At 43.4% G+C, this 17,382-nt stretch overlaps 1 protein-coding gene across 4 annotated transcripts in view; it reads left to right on the plus strand.

The window, feature by feature from the left end:
* The first annotated feature begins 351 nt into the window (after nucleotides 1-351).
* Nucleotides 352-17,382, plus strand: part of SPTLC1 (serine palmitoyltransferase long chain base subunit 1) — a 65,080-nt gene continuing 48,049 nt past the window's right edge. For 3 of the 4 annotated variants that reach the window (XM_025423560.3, XM_025423559.3, XM_049093078.1), the window contains exons 1-5: nucleotides 352-504; nucleotides 3,111-3,218; nucleotides 5,151-5,245; nucleotides 14,379-14,472; nucleotides 15,064-15,136. In XM_025423560.3, the coding sequence (XP_025279345.1) occupies nucleotides 448-504; nucleotides 3,111-3,218; nucleotides 5,151-5,245; nucleotides 14,379-14,472; nucleotides 15,064-15,136 (427 nt within the window). In that variant the 5' untranslated portion in view covers nucleotides 352-447. Of the gene's footprint in view, nucleotides 505-3,110; nucleotides 3,219-5,150; nucleotides 5,246-9,885; nucleotides 10,018-14,378; nucleotides 14,473-15,063; nucleotides 15,137-17,382 lie in introns of those variants that run through there. The other variant, XM_035700070.1, reaches the window with a different exon arrangement.

Here is a 17,382-nt window from a genome sequence, read left to right on the forward strand (position 1 = left end):
TATGCAGGACACACCCTAAGTGCTCTATAAGAGGTTACATATGTTTATTATATATATGATATATAATAATTTCTGTATTTTTTATGATAATGCATTCCTGGGTTCCTCTGTCATTTAAAAGTAAAGAGCACATCTTTGATTACAGAACACTCCCCGCCCAGGGCAGGGGCCATTTATTATTAATGCCTCCATCCCGAGGGCCCAGCACGGGTCCTGGCACAACACCTGCCGGAGGAGCCCCTCCGGGCTCGCATCCCTCCCGGCCGCCAGGTGAGCCCCACGCCTCTGAAGCCTCGGGTCCCGCGTTCCTCCAGCGCGCAAGCGCCGAGGGGCGGGGCCCAGTCTCTCCAGCCCCGCCCCCAAGCGCTGCTGCGTCACTGGGCTGCGCCGCGCGCTGTTTGACGTGCCCGCGACCCGCCTTCCGGAAGGAAGCGCCAGAGGCTGACTATGGCGACCGCCGCGGAGCAGTGGGTGCTGGTGGAGATGGTCCAGGCGCTTTACGAGGTGAGCTTGGCGGCCCGAGCGGCCCACGACCATACCCAGCCCCGCAGGCGTGGGGCGGCTCTGGCGGACTGGCGGTCTGCGGCCCACGCGGGGTTGGCCGGGTCACGCCCTGACCCTCGGCTCCTCTGGCCGGAGGGCCTCGCGGGGGAGGCACCGGCGGGAGCGGGGACCCAGGGGCGCCTTGGGCTCGCGGAGGGGGGCGGGGGGTGAGGGGCGCTCAGGAGAGGAGCAGGTGGGAGGGGGCCGGGAGCGAGGCTGGGCTTGAAAACCTGTGGGGGTGGAGAAAATAGAGCGGAGGATCGCAGCCGGGAAGGCCGTGGGGGCTGCGGGGCGGGGGACAGGGGACAGCGCTGTACACTGGAGTTCGGTTCTGTCGGGGCGAGGGGTCACGAAAGCCGAACGATTCAGGAACTGGGAATACGAAATCGTTTCCCATTCTTCCACTTGCGCCCCCTTTTCTGTCCTGTAAAGAAACAACAATTTTTTAGAGATTTTTTTTTTTTTTTTAAAGGCTATTCCGGATAATTAAGGGTTTTTTGAAAGGCTGGCTGAGCCGCGCTACCCGGTGCAGGAGCCGTTCAGTGTAGTAGCCACTACCCACATGTGGCTGCTGGCCCTTGAAATGCGTCCAGTGCAAGCGGAGGGACTACATTTTTCATTTGATTTCGTTTAGATGTATATTTTTACACAGTTAGGTGGTGACGGGTGGCTACGGATCTAGAGGCGGGGGCTAGTGCACTGATCAAACAGGGCAAAAACTCCTGCGCTATATTACAGAGCCCCTCTTCATTGAAAGCGAGCCTCAGATTTTCTTCTGATAATTCTGTAAAACCTGAACATAGCTGCTTACTGGCGAGGGGAGACCCTGGTGTCTTCCACTGCGAGACTTATCAGGACTTCCTGAAAAAAGAATTGACAACAGATGTGGTGTGAGTGATGGCCCACCTTAACCTAATTATGGTAACTGAGATAAGAGCCTCTGAAATTGAAGGGTTTTTTTTGTTTGCTTGTTTTTTTAATGACCAATTTTCTGTGTTGTTTCCTTTTTGAAGGCTACCTAACTGACCAAGAGTGAGGTGTTCTCTTGGATGTGACATTCCCAGGGAAAGAAGCTGCGTTTGTGATTTTGATTTAATTCACTAGACAGTATCTCAGTTTTTCTTAGGATGATTTCTTTGTGGAGCGAGATGCTTAGAGACTTGGGCAGATGCTTGCCTATTAGAGTGCAATTGTTGAGAAAACCGAAAGAATGCTTAGACCACAGTCCTTATTCTTAAATGAATTGTATTCAAGGGGGATCAGTATGTTTAAAAATCATCTTAAAGAGAGATTTCCAGTCTTTTTTTTTTTTTTTTTTTTAAGATATTGTTTATTTATTCATGAGAGACACACAGAGAGAGAGGCAGAGGGAGAAGCAGGCCCCATGCAGGGAGCCTGATGAGAGACTCGATCCCCAGACTCCAGGATCACAGCCTGGGCCAAAGGCAGGCGCTAAACCACTGAGCCATCCAGAGATCCCCGAGATTTCCATTCTTGTTTCCAGTTTTGATATAGTTAGTGTGTAGAGTTTGAGGGGTCTTGTACCCAAAAGAGAAATAATAGTGTGTGTATGTGACATGTATGTAGTTAGAAAACTATTTGTGTATTGACTTAGATATTTACCTACATTCGAATTTGTCTGCTTTCCTTCTGTCCACATTCTAGGTTTTTTTAAACTATGAGGAATCATCTTCACTTTCTTTTTGTCTAGTGTTTGAAAATGATCTGTAATTATGTTCTAAACACCTCTTTTAAATGACTTTCCAGTGCCAGCCTGTTGGAGTGGATCACTTTATAACTGTGGTTTAGTCAGTTACAAAGGTCGGAATCTTCCACACACACCTAGAGTGTCTAGTTGTGCAAAACATAAAAGCCCGGCCTTTATCTGGGAAATGCACAGTTGAAAAGAAGACTTGGCATGGATAATTTTAGTAAGGTGTCTTTAGGCCTGTTGACATGGAACACACTGCAACTGCCTACTTTTGGGGAACTGCTATAGGAAAAAGACCTGCCATTCCTTTTGGCATTTATAAAGCTTTTTTTTTTTCTCATCCAGGATCCAAGAAGGTTTTAAAGAGGCTTATCGGGGATTCGGAAAATATAGTAAAATGTGCAAAACTCCAAGAATTGTGGAAACTGATTTTCTGATAACTCCTAACTCATCCATGGTGTATTGGGGTGCTAGAAGGCTGGTGGAGCTGTGAAATGTTGGTTACTGTTCTTTCCTACCAGTAGAAATGTACATTATCTGAAGGATCTGATAGTTGACATTGTTCCTCATGTTGGGATTCTGCATCAGATTTTATTTTGAGAATTAAATTTCTTTCATATAGAGGTGTTAAAGATTTACTATTAAAGATTTTCCATGTGAAGGAGAAATTGCCAACTGTTAGAAATGGGGAAAGGAGTGAGTAGAAATGAAAAGAGTCTTAAAGATTAAGTTTTAATCTTAAGAAGTAATAGGTTAAAGGTCATGGAAGACAGTATATACAGGTGCATTACATTTTATGTGCAGATTTTGGAAGTGTTTATTTTGTTTCTTTTTTTGGTTTTTGACTCATTCTTAGGCTCCTGCTTACCATCTTATTTTGGAAGGAATTCTGATTCTCTGGATAATTAGACTCCTGTTCTCTAAAACTTACAAATTACAAGAACGATCTGATCTTACAGTCAAGGTAAGAAACTAAATCTCTTTTATTTATTACTCAGTGTATGATTACAGTTGCTACATCTTTTCAAAGAGTATTTGTGGTAGCTTACCTATATATGTTGAAATGTTTTCTGTAGTGAAATAATAATATTTTGTGAAACAATACACACTTGAAATGAAAAAAATCAAGGGAATCAAGTGTGAAAAATCAAGGGAAATGAAATATCAGGGAAGCAAAGTTGGAGAAGCCAGCAATAAAGTAGACACCCAGAAGAACACCCTGCCACAGAGCTCTGTACTTTGTCAAGGGGAATCAGCAGTGTTAGGGATAGATGGCAGAAGGGAAGCATGGACAGGGACAGGATCTCCAGGATCTCTTGCCAATGTGCAGGATTACATGAGCTGCTCATGAGGAGCACCATGAGGAAAATGAAGGATTTCCCTGTATTCTTCATAAAGGAAATTTGGAGCTGGAAAGAATCCTCTCACCTCCTCACCCCAAACTGAATTGTGATGCATTCTCTGGACCCAGCCCAAGCCAGGCAAACCTTAGGAAGTGGAAGTGTAGAGGACCCGTGGCACTGCCCACATGGGGTTCCATTAGCCGGAAGGATGAGGGGGCTGGTAAAAGAGAAGCTTACCCTTTTTGCTCAGGTGGGAGCACCTAGGAACTGTGCCCAGAGCAAGAGGGAAGCATGTTCTGACTGCACTGTCGTTGCTGTCACTGCCATCATCTCCCTGTCTAGCCCCTGTAGCTTTGGGCCAGAATGTTTAGAGAGACCAGTGACTGTGAAAAAGGTTTTTCCACAAAAATCTCTACAGCTTTGTTCACAAAGTGGGTGCACTGAATGCAGCTCGGAGATCATGGAGATGGAGCACTCAGGAGAACAAGTGCAAGATGGTGTCGAATCAACGCAGACTTGCGGCAGTTGCTTCCCTGCTGGCACTGATGGGCTCCCGCTGTCCTCGTCATTACCAATAACTGGAGGATGGTCAGGCAGTGTCCCCCGCAGGACATGCAGCCTGGGGTTCTTAGGGCCAGTACGTTCTGGAAACCTGGCTGAAGCAGAGTAGGGGATGTCTTATTGCATGATTTTGTGTAACCTTTCCTGGGCCAGTGGATATTTGAACCTCCATTTGGAGAGATGCCCTGACCTTGACCACAGATCCCTCCCTCCCCCACCATTTTGTCCTGACTGCCTTGTGGGATTAGTGTGCCATAGAATACTCTTGATATCATTGCAGTAAGATTGGGCCGTCCAGGACAGAGGTCCGGTCTCTGCTGTTTCCCTTGGCGTTTCAGAACTCCTTGTGAATGATCAGGTGGCCATGAAGCCGATTTCTAGCTTAGCTTTTTAAGTAGTTTGAGTTTTTATTTATAAAGCCATCAATCAGCAGCCCGGGTGGCTCAGCGGTTTAGCGCCGCCTTCAGCCCAGGGTGTGATCCTGGAGACCCGGGATCAAGTCCCACATCGGGCTTCCTGCATGGAGCCTGCTTCTCCCTCTGCCTGTGTCTCTCCCTCTCTCTCTCTCTGTCTCCCATGAATAAATAAATAAAATCTTTTTTAAAAAAATAAATAAAGCTATCAATCCATACTACACATTTTTTAAAGAGAATGACTAGACATAATTTTAGAGTAATCCTCTGAAAGCCCTGCTGGGGGCTTAGCAAGATTTGGTAATCACAGACATCTTACCCTAAAAGCCGTGGAAGAAAAACAAAACCGTGTGTTTTTAAAGCTTAACTTTGGCAACTAGATACAGTGTCCTTTTGTTTTATGGATCTGCAGTTTCTTGAGTATGAGAGGTTTTGAATGGCTTCTAACCTCTGTCTTCATGGTCACAGGTGGACAGATGAGAAATTTATTGGTTGGTTGATAACAGAAGTAAAGGAACAAAATAAGTCACTGTCCTGTGACTAGTACCCTGCTGTATTTTAATTTCTTTTCTCCTGTAGGAAAAGGAAGAACTGATTGAAGAGTGGCAGCCAGAACCTCTTGTTCCTCCCATCTCAAAAGACCATCCTGCTCTCAACTACAACATCGTTTCAGGGTAAGTTGGTTTGCTTCTTGAAGGACTTGTATCTTTGGTTTCCTGTAGGTATCCTTGCCAAAGCATGCAGAGGTTTACATAGTATTTCTTTTTTGACAGAAATCTCTGAAGATCAGAAACTCCCTGCCTTGGTGCCCAATATGTAACTCTCTTTTAAGGCTGTATGGACAATTTTTATAGTCTCCAATTTGGGCATCCAGTTTGTCCTTTTCTTCCTTTATAAAAACAAAACAAAAAAAAACAACTTTTTTTTTGTGAAATAATACAGGTTCCCAATAATATTTCAAATAGTGAGACATACCTGAAATGAAAAGCAACACTCCTCCCTTTTCTTAGCTTGATTGTTTCTGATTTTAGGTCTGTTGTAGGTAACCTTTGTAACCAGATATTAATAGTGTGCTCACACATCTTAGTGATTAGCTGTAGACAGCAGCACCTGACTCTCAGTATGAATTCTAAAACGTGGCCTTCCTTGCACTGCCTCTCTCCCTGCTTCCGGGGTCTCATCTGTCTTTGTGTTTAGTTCTCCTGTTGCTTATCTTTGCTTTACTGTATATACTTGCTTAAGAAGTATTTTAAAATTTACAGGAAATATCTGACACATGTATTCCCCTTGTCCATAATTAATAGGCATTACCATTTTGCTTTCTTTGTTTCTAATCTATCTTAAATAAAACATTCCAAACATATATAAAGAAACCCGTTTCCATCTACCACTTACTCCTACCTCCCACAAGGGATAGCCATTATCACAAAGTTGGTGGATGTCTTTCTTTCACTTATATTCATATTAAAAAAAAAAAAAGATTATTTTAGAGAGAGAACATGCCCAAGAGTGAGGGGGGCTGAGGGAGAGAGATAATCCTAAGCAGGCTCTACACACAGCACAGTCTGACATGGGGCTTGAACTCACAACCCCGTGATCACAACTGGAACCAAAATCGACTAGGATGCTTAACCAACTGAGCCCCCCAGTCTCCCCTATGTTTATACTTATAACACGTATTCTTGATGCCATGAAAGTATTCGGTACTTTGTCTGATGGTGTGATGCAGCACGTTCTCCCGAGTATATACTTCCACTTCTGGTCTACTCTCAGGGAGGCTTGCCTTCTTCACTCTATGGATTTCTTTGGTCAGACAATCTTTACATGTTCTGAACCCAGACTTACTCATCATTAATGCGGTGGTTATGAAGTCCTTCCTTACCCCAGAGGTCGGATTTTCCTATTTCTGTATGGTGGCCAGCTATCCTAGCGTTCTCGGTAGAATTGTCCATTTTTTTTACCTACTGAGTAGAAATTTCCCTTTATTGGTATCCTGTGTGCCCTTCTGTCGGGTCTGTTTCTGGCTATATTTTTATCCTTTCAGTGTTTTGTCTCTCCTTGTGCCAGAACTTCATATAAATAGCACAGCTTAGGAATAGGCCTTGACTAGAGCAAGTCTTCACCTCCTTGTCCTTCAGAATGGCTTGGGCTATTTGCGGCTCTCTTTTTCACTGTGAGCTTCGGTTTAACTGATCTTATTTGACCAGAAAAAGAGTTTGGGTTTGTGACTAGCAGTGTACTGATTTGGATTAATTGGAGTTTCTCTGGTACTGAATCTTATCACTGGGTACATGGTGTATCACGTAGGTCTTTCATGTCCTACAGTAAAGTTATGTAACTTTCTTCATAAAGACTGCCTATCTTTTTCTTTCTTTTTTTTTTTTTCCTACTTTTTACATTGACATAATAGTAGGTTCACATGCGGTTGTAAGAAGTAATACAGAGAGATCCCACGTACCTTTCATTAGTGTCCACCCACCGTACACCTGCTTAACAACCAGGACATGAATGTTGTGTATCTTTTAACACATTCATCTCTAGGAACCAGGGTGTGTTCATGCTGTCATGAGGAGCATCTTTTTCTTCTGTTCCTGTGTTACCTACGCTGGCTAGGACACCTCCCGTGCGGCTGGATGATAGTGGTGACAGAGACCTCAGTGTCCCGGTGGCTTCTGGGAGATAACCTGTACCAAGTTACAGGCTTCCTATTTCTTCTGCATTTGCTAAGGGAACTTTTTCATTCATTTTTTAAAATCAGAATGTTAAATATTATCCCATGTTTTCCCGTATCTATTGAGATGATGGTATGACTTCCCAGCTCTAATCAGTTACTATGTCAAATTATACTGATAGGTTTTTCTAAATGATGCATAGCAGTTAAGTTTTTCAGAGAAAGACTGCAGTCCACCATGCCACCCTTCCTCACCCCAGAGTCCCATTCTGTCCAAGTAGGAAGTGGTATCCTACTGCATTTCCCTAATGACTAATAGTGTTGAGCATTTTTTCATGTGCTAATTGGCCACTTACTCTCTTTGGAGAATAACTACTTAACTCATTTGGCCATTTTTTTTTAATTTTTTTTTTTTAAATTTTTATTTATTTATGATAGTCACAGAGAGAGAGAGAGAGAGGCAGAGACATAGGCAGAGGAAGAAGCAGGCTCCATGCACCGGGAGCCCGACGTGGGACTCGATCCCGGGTCTCCAGGATCGCGCCCTGGGCCAAAGGCAGGCGCTAAACCGCTGCGCCACCCAGGGATCCCCATTTGGCCATTTTTTAATTGAGTTGTCTTTTTTATCATTGACTTACAAGCGCTCTTTATGTATTTTGATACCAGTCCCTTATCAAATATATGAAATTCAAAGATTTTCCACCATTCTATGGATTTGTCACTTCTCTGACAGTGAACTTTGAAGCACAATTGTTTCTAATTTTAATGAAGTCCAGTTTATCTGTTTTGTTGTTTTCTTGCTTGTGCTTTTGTATTAGATCTTAAAATCCTTCTCTCATCCAAAATTACTAAGATTTACTCCTTTGTTTTCCAGGAGGAGAGCTCAGTGTCCCCATTTTTCATGATGCAGAATATATTTGCATTTTATATATATATATATATATATATATATATATATTTATTTATTTATTTATTTGATTGCTGTTTTCACCATGGCCCCATTCTCTCAGCTGTCCTTAGGACTTTGAGTTTATGCTCAAGCCTTTCCAGAGAGTAAATCTCCTGTCTTTCTGCAGAGCAGGAAGGAGATCTGAGCAAACGGCTGCTTCTTATAAGATTTCCGAACCATCTGCATGCTCACAGGGAGATGTTCCCATAGTGTGGGAGCATTCTCCAGCTGTTGTGGCTGAGCTTCTCATGGTCAGCCCACCTGCAGCTTCCCCTCTGGTCTCTGACTTCTCAAATACAACTTGTCCATCTCTCCTCCTTGCATCATGGTCTTAGTAGCATCAGCTATTTAGACCTTGGAGGCATTTTACGTGCCATTAGAAGGAACAAAGGCTGACGGGTTTTTCTCTTCATTCTGTTTTGTTTACCAGAAGTCACTGATGGGTTTTCCTATTAATTCTCACCTTCCTGGAATAAGGTCTACTTAACCGTGGCTGTTTGGTTAGTTTTATACATTCCCAGTTCATGTTGCTAATAACCTGTGTGCTGACAGAGGAGTTTTGTTTCTTTCTTCTTTGCCCTGATTGTGCCTGGTAAAGTTGGTCTTAACATTTTCTTATCAACTGTATTGTAGGCATGCTGACCACATGGACTATCGTCGTTGGCCCTCTGTCTTCTTCATAATTGTTCAGTGACCTCTCTCAGGGCTCCGTGTTCAGGCTCCACGGAGGTTAACGTCTGCACTGACCGGAAAGGGAGAAGGCTTGTTCTCACCTTCCGTACATCAGGCACCTTAGGGGAACTAGTAGGGACCACTGGCGTACAGAAGGCCCCACTTTAAAGAACTGCCCTGTGACATCACCACCATGCCCTGTGCTCCATAAAAGCTGGGGCCTAGATCTTTTGTCCTGAATTAATGTCTTCAGTGAGTCCTCCTAGCTGCTCAGGTCTCCTTTTTTTTTTTTTTTTAATATTTTATTTATTCATAAGAGACAGAGAGAGAGAGAGAGAGGCAGAGACACAGGCAGAGGGAGAAGCAGGCTCCAAGCAAGGAGCCCGACATGGGACTCGATCCCGGGACTCCAGGATCACGCCCTGGGCTGAAGGCGATGCTAAACCGCTGAGCCACCCGGGCTGCCCTCGGGTCTCCGTCTTGAGAGGGTTTGGTTACCGTCATTTACTCATTGTCCATTTCTTCTTAATGTCTTTGAATGTATTGGCCTGAATTCAATTGAAGCAGTTGATAGGCAGATGGGACACACACACACACACACACACACACACACATACACACACTCTTTACGTGTACATGTATAGAGGAGCTCAGCTGTGGGCCATGTGTCCCTTGCAGGTGGTGATCGTGTGCGTCCCATTCTCAGATTTGCCAGGGACTCTGTGTTAGTTTCTCCCCATGGGGCCCTTCTTGTGGACACGGGTGCTGACTCTGTCCTCTGTCTCCCCTGCTGGTTGGCACCCATGCCAGGCAGCACTCTGCTCTCGGGTGCATTAGCCCTTGTCTCCTTTCATCTGTTCTCCCCCTCACCTGCACCCACTCAGCCACCCCATGGAAATACTTGTGCTGAACTTTCACTCATCACATGATGGCATATATTTCTAAACGATTAAAATGATACATTTTATTATTTTTATTATGCATGTATTGTTAACCTTAAAAATAGTTCTTTTTATCAACAGGAATGGGTTTATTTGGGAATAAAAATTACAATTTGGGACAAGGAAGCTAAACCATAGGCAAGTCCAACAAACAAGGGAGAAGAAGATTATTTTCTGGAGGAAGAGGAGACATTTGAGATGGGTTGCTTTAATGTAAGTTTATTGGAGAAAAAGCAAGATTTCAGGGTGGTGAGGGTTTCTCATTAGCTGAGTTGCAGGGGTGGTGGATCCTTGGTAGGAGATGCAGTGTCTTTCTCTCCCTGTTGCCACCTGTAACTGGAGATTAACTCCTCTGAGGGTCTGTAACGGACAGTTCTTCCTGTGACTGACATGGAGCCATCTTGCTCCCTGGCCAGGCCATCTGCCAGCATCCCTAGTCCACTTTAGCACGGTTTCCTGGTGTCAATTTTCATACTACTTTTGGAACCACATTTTAACAGTTTATGAATGTACATTTTTAATTTTGTGCTCCAGACTTCATTCTGATTTTTTTATTCACACTTAGTTTTTTGAGCATATATTTCAGTGCCTACTCTGTTCCAGGAATATGCTGAGCACATACAGTAAATCACAGTTCTGGGACAGACAAACCCAACAGTGAAATAAATAGAATGCAAGCTGGTGTTAAGTGATAATGAAAAAATCTCAAAACAGGGCAAACAGAAGATGTGGGAGGGCTGGTATACTTTGTGTTCATTCCTCCTGACTGCTACACGTGATTCTGTGGTGTACTTAGCTGTTTCCCTCAGGATACCAAAGCTGCCTGTGCTCCCCACTGCCACACAGGATCTGGTGGGATCACTGTCCCCTTGTGGAGCTGCTTGAGTCTCTCTGGAACGTGCCTGTCTAGTTTCCCTGCAGGGCTTCTCTGCATGGAGCTCCATCCATCTCTGCTCCCCTGAGTTACTGTATGGGGATCCACATTCGCCACAGCCCTGTTTGGCCACATTGTTTTATTTTTTATTTTTTGATTATTTGAACCTTTGAGTATCATATCATATACTTACTAGCTTCTGTCAATGCCTCCTGATATCTTTTACCTCTTTTTTCCTGGATTCCTAGCTTCTTTTTTGATTTGCAAGAACCTCTTACACCAGGTAGACTTTAATCTGTGGTCTGATTTTGATGTAGTATTCCATTATGTTCATTTCAAGACCCACACTCTTGTTTTTCCTGTTTTAAGATCTCTGAAATGGGGGTGCATCTTATGGTTGCTGAGAGCTGTTGTTAGCAAGGGTGTCCTTGCCTGTGTATCCATGAACTTACTGCCAGCGCTTGAACTGAGTCGTGAATGTTGCTGGCAGGTAAGTCAGTGTATGGCAGGAGAAAGGGCCAGACTCCGAGCCAGTGAACACAGGCTGCAGCAACTCAAGCTTTGAACGTCCCTTTGTAAATCTCTGCTGCCTGTTGATAATCACAGCTTACTTTCAGAAATGCAGTTCGATTGAGGGGAATGATGAGTTTAGTCCAGTGGGAAAGTTCCAGTATCACAATTTGAAGCATGGGGGCACTAACCTGTCAGGTGTTATCAGGGATGATGGGGGAGCATCCTCCTGCATGAGACAGGTACTCTGAACAGCAGGAAGGAGCATATCGGAGGAGCACCATGAAATCCATGGTGTCATGGATTAGCAGCAGGGAGAAAACAGTTGGGGCCTTGGGTAGAGGTTAGGGATGTGTTGACAGATTTATCTTACGGTTTCCCTTTTAGATGTGCAGACATTGTGACAGAAATCTGTGTCTATGCAAACCTAGTAGAACTTCTCATTGTCAACTCAGAAATCATAAGCACACATAAGAAAACATCATTACATTTTCATCAGCACTGTTTTTCTTTCTTAATGGTACATAAAAAACAGTGACAGCATCGTAGATTCAGTGACATACAGTAAATGTCTATCACCCAGTCTGTTTTGTCTGTAGTGTCTTCACTGCAAAATTCTTTTTTGTGGAGTAAGACTCCACAGGCAATATGGAGCCTAACATGGAGCCTGAACTCACGACCCTGAGATCAAGACCTCAGCTGAGATCAAGAGTCGGACACTCAACCAACTGAACCACCCAGGCGCCTAACCAGAATTCTTAATTTTGACTCTAATTCATCCATTTAGTCTCACTCTTTGAGTGTGGGGAGAACTTGTTCAGAAATCATTTCTACTCCATAGTGCCACAGGACAGTCTTCTATGTTTTCTTCTATTATCTCTTCTATAATATTTTCTAGGTTTTTAATATGTCTAGAATTCACCTTTGTCCATGTTTATCCAACTTTATTTTTCTCCATAGAGAAAGAAATGTGTTTGATTTCGTAGTTGTGGGGCAACTGCTGTCATTCCCCAGGTATTAATATGTACACTAGTTCTCTTGAGTTCTAGAGTCTTTCATTACTCTGGGTGCCTGTTCTCACATTGGTGCCCCACCCATCATTAATGGGGTTTTATAATACTAGTCTCCTGGGAAAGCACTGTCCCCCTTACTTCTAAGTTCACTTTGCAATACTGACTGTCACTAATAGTGAGGTTGTGGTTTTTTTATTGGAATGGGGTTTATTTTCCCTCCTTCTCGTTCCCTGAGGCTTTGATCTTAGAGTTGTCTTTTTAGATTGGCTCTGTTTGCTTCTGTGAGAGACCCTTCAGGGTCTTATGCTCCAGCATTTGCGTGTCCAGTGTGACATCCCTGCAAGCCTGTGTGGAGCACAGACGTAAGCCTTCCATTTCTTACTGGAAATTGGTTTCCTTCTGCTCCAGGTGCCAATGGAAACAAGATCCCTGTATCTACATCACAGTGCCTCTTGGCAGTTTATCAATTGGTCAGGAGTTTTGGGCCTACTTTTTCTTGATGGTTTGATTTCTCTGCATATTAGTTTTTGTAGAATGGCCTTGACTGTTCCAGCAGCAACCTTTAGTACAGACTTGTCTCCATGGGGATTTTGTTTTCGCATCTCTTTGTGAGTGTCATCACCTCCACACCAGGAATATTGGGAAGCCTAAGAAGCCTTGAGAAGTAGGCAACTAAATGGCATGGTGGATTCAGAGTCAGAGCAGGTGCGTTGAAGGAAAAGAAGGAAGGAATATTTAGAGAGCACCTCTTATGGACCAGGCACTTTTATAGCAATTACCTGAAAGGTAGGTATTCCCCCCACTTAAGGATGAAGAAGCTGAGACTCACAGAGGTCAGGGAGCTGCCCCGGGCTCCTGAAGCCTCAGGGAGCGATAATGCATGTGGAGTCCATCTGACTAACTGCACCCTGTATTCTTTTCCCTAAGTCCTCTGCCTTCTGTGTGAGTCTGCCTGCTTCTGGGGGTCATTCTCTTCCTTCCCTGATTGATTCTCCAGCATCTTCTATTTCTCTCCTAGAAAACTGATTCTGTTGAAATGTTACTAGAGCAAGGTTTCCCAGTCTTTTCTGACTGTAGTGCATCTAGCAGAGCAGCCTGTGTGCACAGCAGGGCATTTGTAGCCCTGAAGCAAGTTCATCCCACAACTCCAGGCCCTGTGTGCTATGCCAAGCGCTCTGATGGGCTCTGTATCGCTCTGTTCCCACGGCTTCCTTCCACTATAGGAGGCTGGTCATGACTAAGTTGGCCTCACTAGCTCCTGACCCGCAGTTTGGCCCTGTTTTTGAAGCATGGCTTTTGGGACAGTTGTCAGCAGAGGACTAAGTCATTTCAAGAACTCGTCTCCTGTCCCAGCCCAACTGAGATCCATGCTCCTGTGCTGCTGGCCACCCTATTTCTTTTTTTCCCCAAGGGACAGGGAAGGAATTCCTCTTTTATCAGTATTCCAACCCTAACTTTGGAACTTGGAAACATATTCTGCTTACTTTTTTAGTGTCTTTCTATGGTTAATACATAGCTTTAAACTACCTAACTGTAAAGCCATAACTTCTTCTGCCTATTCTTGCTTTTGATCTAGATGTTTGTATATTTCCTTCCTGTTTGTCTTATTCCAGATTTTTTTCGAAGGTACTTCATTCTTTCACTTAGCTACTTTTTTCTTAATGAGTTTTAAAATCAGAGCAAAGATTTGCCATGATCTGTGTTGGAATTACAGCTCACTTTTTTTTTTTTTTTTAAGTATTGCAAGGTAGCCTAATAAGAATAGAATTAATGGCTGATTTTTAATGCACCACTTTCTGATTTTACATTTTAAAAATAAGAAAAAGAGGGGCACCTGGGCGGCTCAGTCAGTTAGGCAGGCTGACTCTTGATTTCAGCTCAGGTCATGGTTTTGAGGTCATGATATCAACCCCCATGGTGGGCTCAGTGCTCAGTTCTGAGTCTGCTTAAGATTCTCTCTCCCTCTGCTCCTCTTCCTATTCAAGCACATGCACTCACACTTCTCTCTATGGAAATAAATCTTTAAAATAATTAATTAAGGTAAAGAGCTAGGAGACTGGTATACAAATAGGGTAGTGATAGCACTTCTGTCTTGTGTGCCACCAGGGTGATGTGATAGCGTGTGCCCTATAATGTGAATGTCTATGCGAATATACCACTCTCCTCTCTTTCCCCAGCCCTCCCAGCCACAACATTGTGGTGAATGGAAAAAAATGTGTAAATTTTGCCTCATTTAATTTTCTTGGATTGCTGGATAACCCTCGGGTCAAGGTAAGTAGCACCTATGCTGAAGACAGCATGACTACTTAGGAGATTGGGCATGAGATAAGATACATGCAGATCATCAGAAAAGGCTCTCTCCGCTGGCATTTGCCATTACTCTTTGTTGGCATAGCTGTGACTTGGGTTTTGACAAAGGGTGGGCAATAGTGATGTGGGTTAGTGGTGGTAACGTCCAGAGAACATGTGAGCCAGACCCAGGTAATCGTCAGACATGTGCACATTGCTCCATGTCCTATGAGTATTGTGAGCCAATGAACCGTTCTGAGGAAAGACATGCCCAAAAATGCCACACACACACACACACAAAAAAAAAAAGGAAAAAAAAAACAAAATTTATAAAGGCCTTGAGTTAACCACATTTTGATAATCAAACTAATACAACTTTTCCATGTTCTAAGTTCTGTCCCTTAAATCTTTACATGTGTCTGCTCTTCATATCCTATTGTTAAAATTGCCACAGTTCTAAGAAAGGAAGGAAAGTAGTCAGGGGTGGGGGGAAGTTGTGGCTTACAGAATTGGAAATGTCAGTTTTGAACCCTGAAAGACATATTATTGAAACCTGGTTTTTCTTCCACAAAGGCAGCAGCTTTGGCATCTCTAAAGAAGTATGGCGTGGGGACTTGTGGGCCTAGAGGATTTTATGGCACGTTTGGTATGTTTCTGCCATACTTTTCAAACTACTTAACTGCTTTTAAAGATTGATTCAATTTCATTTCAAAACTCCTTGGAAAAGACATCCTTGATTAATGGTGATGCTGAGCATGAGTACTGTTTGCGGGAGACACATTGGACCGGGACTGAATGTCCCTCAGGTGTACCGTGTCGGTAGGGTGAAGCCTGAGCTGCTGTTGCCGGCACTCCAATGACAGTGGTACAAGGGGACCCAGTTTGTTTCTGTCATGCACAATTGTTGGAAGGAGAAGGGCCCTGTTGCGGGTGGCTCCATGCTTCAGAGTCATGCAGGAACCTGGTTCTTCCCCATCACCTTCCTCTAGTGCTGAGGGCACTGTCCTTGTACCAGAGACTCCGTGTCGGAGACCGCAGCCAAGTGACAAGTATGGGGGGAGTAGGAGCTTGTGGCCACAGTACCCCTTGAGGCAGGCGGCGGGGGGTTGCACATTATTCTGCCCACGGTCCAGCTAGGCGGTGAGCCCAGAACCTGGGTCAAGCCTGTCTGTGAAAGGGCTGGGAGCTGACTCCAGCCGAGCAGCCGCCTCCTATGGGAAGAAAGATGAGAACAGTTGGGGGGGGGGGGGGGGGGGCAGGACAAAGGATTGATTATGTAGCTGTTTTCTTTCTGGAATGAAGAGGAAGGGTCATTGATTTCCAACTATATATTAGGATGAGTGTGGTTTCAAATACTACAAAGTCCCTACCCTAACTCAGAGTCCTCAGAGAAAATGTAGAATAATTGTTCAAATGAATATGTTATTGGAAATAACATTTTGGCTTACACACATCAGTGTGTGGGGAAGTCTCTTCTGTCTTCTGTTCCCTTTTCCATTTCTAGACCTTTGTGTGTTTCGTTGAAACAGTTGGGATATTTTTATTTAAGGGAGTACTTTCGATATTCCTTAGCTAGCTTAGCAGTTAAATTATTTGTGTTGGAAACAGACAACAGAATAGGTGTCCAAGCATTTTAAGCTGAGAAGGATCTGAAATACCTTGCATTCCAGCAATGTAGCCATTCAGAAGCAGCATAGAAACTTCAGAGAGGTTATGTGACTTCCTCACATCACACAGCTCATTTAATTTCAAACTTATAACTAGAAACCAGGTATCCTGACATCAGTCTTAATGGCAAGATCAACACCTTATAGAGCGCCAGTCAGTCCCCCTCTTCACCCCAGTCTGGTGCAAGCATGGGTTGTTTGCTTGGTTATATTAGTAAGGGATTATTTCCTAGATACATAATATTAGAAAACTAGAAAAGGCATTTTTTATGGGTTGTTTGTTGTAATCTGATCAACAAGACTTTCTATGATTTGCTTGCTAGGTTTAAAAAAATTACTTTCTTAAAGGCTTTTCTTTCAAGTGGATTTTATTTGCATTTGTGGCCTTGGCTGCTGCTTGGGAGTTAATTTGAGAAAACAGATAGCAGATTTATTGCTAAATCAAGTCATGAAAAAGAAAGGTTTTGACTCCTCAAAACCAGTTTTCCCAGTCTTTAGTTAATGGTTTTAGGTTAATATTGTTAGTTGAATAATTCAGCCCATGAGATAAACTTCAGAAGGTTTATAGAGAGTGAAAGTCTTCCCCTCCCCTACCATTACTCCACTCCCCCAAAAAGACAGCTACTATCAGCAGTTCCTTGTCAATTCTTCCAGAAACTTTGTCAGCAAATGCAAACCACTTCCATGCATACATTTTTCCTCTATTCTTACAAAACTGCATGTGTTCTATACCTTGCTGTCAGAGTAAGTTTGTTTGAAATTTAAATTGGATCTGGAGAGTGAGTCTTAAGCAGACTCCTCACTGAGTGCAGAGCCCAATGCCGGGCTCAGTCTCATGACCCTGAGGTATTGACCTGAGCTGAAACCAAGAGTTGGACGCTTAACTGACTAAGCCACCCAGGTGCCTCCTAAAATGTTATTTTTAATATCATCTTTTTTTTTTTTTTATCCTGGAAGTAACACTTCAGGCATCTATTTTCAAAGCTGAAAATACTTCCTTGTTTAGTTCTTTTCTCAACTTTCCATAAGTGAATGTAAATCACTTGTAAGTTTCCTTATTAAAATGTTCTCTTTTTAATTTCATGGTAACACATATGACATTAAAAGACTAATACAGAAAAAAAAATCGAAGAACGGTTGAGTTAAAATTCATTTAGTTTTTTAGGTTACATGTTCTCCTGCCTTTGGCAAGTAGAACTCCACAAGTTCTGATAATCTTACAAGG

This window comes from Canis lupus, chromosome 1, assembly GCF_003254725.2.
Source record: "Canis lupus dingo isolate Sandy chromosome 1, ASM325472v2, whole genome shotgun sequence".
Classification (NCBI taxonomy): Eukaryota; Metazoa; Chordata; class Mammalia; order Carnivora; family Canidae; genus Canis; species Canis lupus.